The 6726-nt window shown below is 37.9% G+C and overlaps 1 protein-coding gene across 1 annotated transcript; it reads right to left on the bottom strand.

Annotated features, from left to right (window-relative positions):
- Positions 1 to 4449: 4449 nt before the first annotated feature.
- On the bottom strand, positions 4450 to 6140 carry LOC129884255 (uncharacterized). The gene is made up of 3 exons (XM_055958584.1): positions 6008 to 6140; positions 5384 to 5739; positions 4450 to 5220 (listed from the first exon to the last, which is right to left on the bottom strand). Exons 1-3 carry the CDS (start codon positions 6138 to 6140, stop codon positions 4450 to 4452), a joined length of 1260 nt encoding a protein of 419 aa, XP_055814559.1.
- Between the last annotated feature and the right edge of the window lie 586 nt (positions 6141 to 6726).

Genomic DNA, 6726 nt, shown 5'->3' on the forward strand with positions numbered 1-6726 from the left:
AGAGAGAAGAAAGAGCTACGGTTTTGGGAGGAGAAAAAGGTAAGTTCTCCGATTCCGTTACGTGAATTAATTATTTGGGGTATACTAAGAAGGTATGAAGGTATTATTAATATAAATTTATGGTTTGTATCAGCCCCAAAACTTTAACAAACAGCCCCGAAGTTTTAGCTGCGCTAAAGGAAATTCCGAGGCGAGTTCCGGCATATTTTGGCGAGTTTTGGGAAAGGTAAAGTTTTCCCTTTCGAACTGGATTTTATGATGATATTATGAGGTATATTACATGTCTTGAATGATTTTGTAAGTGGAAAAAGTGTATAACGATGATTGACGTTAGAAATAAACTAAATTGAAGTCGTAGTAGGTAAATCAAAGTCGAGTAGTGTGTTGTTGTTGTGGTGCTGCAGGTTGGGAGTGGTTTAATTGCGTGTTTCAGGGATGGAAAGTACTCAAAAATGGGTGTTGGTGCTTCTGGTTGCAGCCACACGACCCTCCGTTTTGTATGGTAAAATATTTTATGAAATAAAGGCTAAGAACTCCATTTTGGTATCGTAGTTCGGAGCTAGTGGTTTGGAGTTGTATTGGGTAATGTTGAAGTGATTTATTTATATATATGCTGATGGTTGTTGTTGTTGGTATGGTTGTTGATATTTTTTCCGAGTTGAAATCTCGAGGATGTTGAAGTTATAGGGGAGATGCTGCTCAATTTTCGGTAACTTCGGAGCTAGTAATAAGCTAGTTAAGGGAAATGGATAAGGAAATGATTCCTATGGATACGTGGATGTAGAGTTGGAAATTAAAAAGTGAAAGGTTATTAATCTTAGTATTATTTTCATGTTAAATAAGTTCAAGAGACGACGAGGCGAACGTATTAGGAGGTATGTAAAGCTAACCGTTCCTTCTTTTAGCATGTCTTTGGCATAAGTATGTAAAGCTAACAGTTCTTTCTCTTGGCATGTTTTGACAAAATTATATAAATCTAATCTTCCTTTTTGGCATGGTTTTTATGAAACAAGTATATGACCTTTATATGATTCCAAGGAAGTTCCTATTCGTAGAGCTGCTAGGATGGCTAACTTTTTGATTTTCCAAAGGATATTTTATCGTGCCTAGATACGTATATATGATTCCAAAAGTTCTATTTGGATATAACTCATACTAATATTCAAAAGGTACTTGATACCACTTTTGTCTTGATTTTTGAAAAATAGCTCATTTTGTTAACTCCATCGAGTCTCAAAAATGATTTAAAGTGCATTTAGTTTCTCACTACTCCACTCGTAGATGCCTCAATTCTTCCTTTACCGAGCTCAGGTCAGGTTTATTTATCATGCGTACTTCTCTGCATCATTCGCTATGTCCCGATGTGAGGGGGCAGGTATGCCCTGTACATGGGTTTGATTTGTGGAGTTATGATGTGCCATGTACACATATGATATGATATGATATGATCTGATATGACCATATAATATTATATGATTTATTACAGAGATATTCCCTACTCTGGAGTTATGATGTGTTGTGGCGCTAGTGATGGGGCGGCGACCAAGATTTGTTCACTGAGTCCCATAATGGGGCCATATGGCATATGTTTTTTTGCATACATTATCTGTGGTTATGAAAAGCATTTTGATATTCTGGATATTTTGTTCATTTTTGCACCTTTTATTCTGGTAACGACTTTACCTACTACAGTCCATGCTTTACATACTCAATACATTATCCGTACTGACCCCTTTTCTTTAGGAGCTGCATTACATGCCCGCAAGTACAGATGCTCGGTTTGCTGATCCGCTTGCTTAGGACATCTACCCTATTGGTTGGCAGTGCTCCTTTGTCCGGAGCCCTATCTTGGTACTAACTTTTCTGTTGTATATGTTGGTTAAGGGTACGACGGGGCCTTATCCCATCATATGACTAGGCTATCATTCTGTAGAGGTCTGTAGACTTGTGGTATGGGTTATGAACATATGTTTTAGGCTTTGTGTTCCGTGATGGCCTTAACGGCCCTCTTGTGCTATATTTTTTCTCATGCGCTCTCTAGCGACTCCTTTTTGATTTCTACTTTTATTTATTCTGCTAACACGCTAAGTGGGGATAAGGGTACGTATAGGTGCCCAACTCGGGTACCAGTCATGGCCTATGGAGTTGGGTCGTGACATTCCCCTTTCGCAATAATAACACCCAATAGATCATACGTGGCTTGGCATCTTTGTTAGCCATTAAGTAGGGAATCGCAGCATGTTTGGTGTGGACCATCACCTTAGTATCCAAAAGATAAGATCTAAATTTCTCAAACGCCTATACTATGGCTAACAATTCTCGCTCAGTGATGGTATAGTTCTTTTGAGACACATTTAATATTTTCCTAGAAAAATGGATAGGATGGAAAAAATTACATTTTTGTTGGCCAAGCATAACCCACAATGCAATACTATTCGCGTCACATATAAACTCAAAAGGAATGATCCAATCCATAGCAACAATGATCGGAGCTGGCACAAGCTTCTCCTTAAGACATATTATCTCACACGAAGCTTTCTCTCAATTTTTTAATCTCACCATTAGATTTCCAATGAAATTCTCTTGAATTTGGTCCTTTCAATCGACTAAATTGAGCTTATAATGAATGAGAAATCGATGTTTGAAGTAGAGGAAGAAATGCTGAAATCGACCTTGGTATTTTATTAAAAGAGTAGGACTTTGGCCTCCGTGAATGCGGCTACAGTGTTCCACAAAAGCGGAGAGAAATATTGGATGCACCAGATATCAGCTAAAAAGCTAATATTTCTCAAGCTCAAATATTTCGACGGGGTGCTCGAAATTTATTTGGAATTCCATGCATATAAAAGAGATATGCTACCCCACCAAATTCGATATTGTGGACTCAATGGCGCATTCAAAATTTCCATACGAGGTCATTTTAGTGAAAAATGGTTCTCATACCCAAGTGTTATTTTGATCCCATTTTCACAACGGGCCTTGGGATTAGACCAGAAGCCTCGCGAAGTGAATGAAGGGTCATTCTAGAAAAAACTCGACATTTTAGAACTAACCATGCTATCAGAATTTTCATCCGAGTGTGTTTTCCAAAAATGTTTACCAAAGTCAACTATAGGCCAAATTTCAAAGGCAGAAGCGCCAAATGATCCTAAACTTGTATCGATTGCCTCGGTACTCATGTCGACCATGCTACTAGCCTAATTTTGGAGATTTGGAAACCATTAGGATTTTATTCTGAGGTTGTTTTCCTGAAGTTATGACCGAAATCAAAATTTTAAGTTATAAAAGCTCCAGAACAGCGAAACGGGTATAAAACCCAAACGAATGACTAGGAAACTGAACTGGCAATGCCAGTAAGTTATAAATGACTTGGGGTCACTGCTTGAAAACTCTAAACACTAAAAAGATAGGAGAATAAAGAAAATGACCTGGAGGGTTATTACAAGCCACCTAATGGGGTAGAGTCTACCTTGGCAAGTAGATTCTCCTTTTCTTCATTGTTTGGAGAGACAACAAAATTCCATGTTATAGCTCACATGGTATTATTATCGGTTATGGTTCCTAGTCCACATATGTATATGATTACTACATTACTTTATGATCTTCAACTATTTTTTTAAAAATTCTATGATCATCATGCTATTCCTCATGACTTTACTTAATCTTTTCATCATGTATATTCTTGATTATTGTATCTTATGATTTATATTGTATGTCATGACCACATACCTAGTACATATAAATGTACTAACACATATTATTTCCTACATTGTCTCATAATGTAGGGGTTGAGATTGAGGATCATACCCATCCACATGGCTAGTGAGCTTTCTATCAGCGAAGTCTTGGTGAGTCCTCATCTATCGTGGACAAGTTATAAGTTGTTGTTTCTTATTTTCAAAGACTCTTGTTATATTTTATTTTGAGGGTGAGCTAGGGACATGTCTTATCCCCCGACCATGTTCATGATTAGAGGCATTGTCGGACAATTATGCTGAGTCTTATGTAGTCAGACCATATTTTCCGTATGTTTTATATTAGACTCTTTTCTATGATGTTTGCGCATTTACTTTACTTATGTATGCTTTATGATATTTCAAGAGGTTTGGTTGGAGCCCTTCGGGGTTTCAATTTTTGTGTTACAACTAGGCCCTAGGTCAGATCGTGATAGATACATTGCACCAGACTTACCCGTTTACTATCCACAATAAGATAGACAACACCCACATGAGACACTTGATGATTTCTTTCTTCACTATCTCTTTCATTGGAGGGTTCAACCTCCATTGGTTCTCGATACTCGGCTTGCTATCACTTGTAAAATAGATCTTATGTATGTAAATACTGAGAGGAATTCCCGCGAAATCAGCAATTATCCACCCAATTGACTTAATGAACCTTTTTAGCATACTAACAAGTGCTTGCACTTGCCAATCCTAAAAAGAATAATCAAATATGGTAAGGGAGTACCTTTAACTCGAGCTTTAGTGTCTCATCAATGGAAGTTATTGTGGGTGGAGTGTCTCTATTCTTCAAATCGATATCTAGCTTTACAGAATTCTTGGGATAAGACACAATACCTGAGAGAACAACAACACCCTCATCATAATCAGGAATCTCTTCCTTATCAAAATTCAACAATACTGCAGCCAATGATTCTCGGATACTAGAAATCTCATGCACACTCACAACACCCTTATCAATTACATCAATGACCGATATCAAATGAAGGTCATTTGGTTGATTCATATACTTACAAACATTAAAAGTTACTTCTTCACCATTGACTTGAAACTTCAAGTCACTGCTTTCCACATCAACAAGGGCTCTACTGATAGCCAAGAAAGGCCTACCAAGAATAATATGGACCTCAGTGTTGATCTCATAATAAAGGATTACAAAATCAGCCAAAAAGATAAACTTATCAACTTTCACCAAAATGTCGTAGAGGATGTCGATGGAATGTTTAATAGAATGGTCGGACATAAGGAGCCGCATTGTGGTTTGATTGGGCTCACCCAAACCAAGTTGCTTGAATATGGCATATGGCATCAAGTTTATACTTGCACCCAAATCACAAAGTTCTTTAGCAAATTGATACAACCTAATGGTGCACAGAATAGTAAATGCCCCAGGATCATCCTTCTTTACCACAACATTACTTGACATGATAGCGCTAAAATAATGAGACATGTTGATAGTCTCAAAATCCGTGCTACTCTTTTTTTCACCAATTCTTTCATAAATTTAGCATAATCGGGCATCTTTAACAATGCCACAACAAATTGAAGATTAATAGAAAGGGTCTTGACAGCGGAAAGAAACTTTTAAAATTTGGCGTCTTCATCCTTTTTTTCAATTGTTGAGGGAAGGAAGGTTTTACCATGGGAAGTGACTTTGTAGGAACCATCAGTGGAGTTAATCCCACATTAGAATTTTGAACCCCAGTGAACTCAACAACCATTAGTGTGTCATTCACTTTATCAGATATTTCATTGTTTAGCTCTTTGTCTAATTCATCACTTTCAAAAACAATGGCCTTCCCCTTGCTTGAGCTAGCTGCTTCATCATTGGGTGTCTCATTTCTTACAACCTTTCTACTCCGAGTTAATATAGCTATACATTGTGCATTATCGTTCTTTATATTAGCCACTGTATCACTAGGGAGACCACCCTTAGGCCTCGGGTTCAAGTGTGCTGAAATTTGGCCCATTTGGGCCTCAAGTTTCTTTGTCGACACTGAATGAGTGGTTACCATTTAGGTTAATAAATATAAGTCACCTTTTATCACTTTGAGTACCTTATCTGAACTTTCCACCTCATTGAGAATACAAGAAAGCATGTCCTCGGTCTGGAAACTCTCAGGATCGATATTTGATTCTTTAGGGACGATCATGAGGAGGAACATACCTATCTCTCTCACCATGGTTTTCTCTCTAATTTTTACCTCAATCATGCCAATCCCTTTTATGTTCTCTCCTACTACCTTCTAGGTCTTTTTTCTAACCTTGATTCTCGCCCGGCCTTGGATTGGTTAGACGAGAAACCCTCAGTTGATTTGCTAGAAATTGAACCTCTTCTTTGTACATTGCATCAAACTTGGCATCCACCACATTCACACTCTTATATCTTCCACCCATGACATGTTTAGAGAGAAAATAGATTTGGGTCATCATTTTTTCCATATTCTCATCTTATTCATGGTTCTTTTCTAATTGTTTCTTGATCAGCCAACATTGAGAGGAGACACATGGTCCTCTCTTGTGTGTCATGCACGGTTGATTTTGGTCATTTCATCAAGCAACACTGAAGCAATGGCAAATGGTTGGCACATGATAACACCCCTAATAAGTTGATCAGTCACACCTTTGTTTACCATATCAAGGCTACGATAGAAATACTGCAGCAACATGTTGTCCAGTAGCCCGTGAGTAATAAATTGCAAGAGCAACTTTTGGAACCTTCGCCAAGTCTCATGAATCAGTTGCCCATCAACTCAATTGAAGTTTTGGATGCTATCCCTTAATTTCATTATCTTGGAAGGAGAGAAGAATCATTGATAAAATGCTTTCATCCCAAGAAGTGATTGAATCCCTTGGTAGATCCACTAACCACTTGGTTGCTTCCCCCATTAGAGAGAAGGGAAAAAACCTCAACTGAATAGACTCTTGTGAGATATTTCTGAAAGAGAAAGGGCTACACACATCGATGAAGTTTTGGACGTGG

This window comes from Solanum dulcamara, chromosome 4, assembly GCF_947179165.1.
Source record: "Solanum dulcamara chromosome 4, daSolDulc1.2, whole genome shotgun sequence".
NCBI classification, from domain to species: domain Eukaryota; kingdom Viridiplantae; phylum Streptophyta; class Magnoliopsida; order Solanales; family Solanaceae; genus Solanum; species Solanum dulcamara.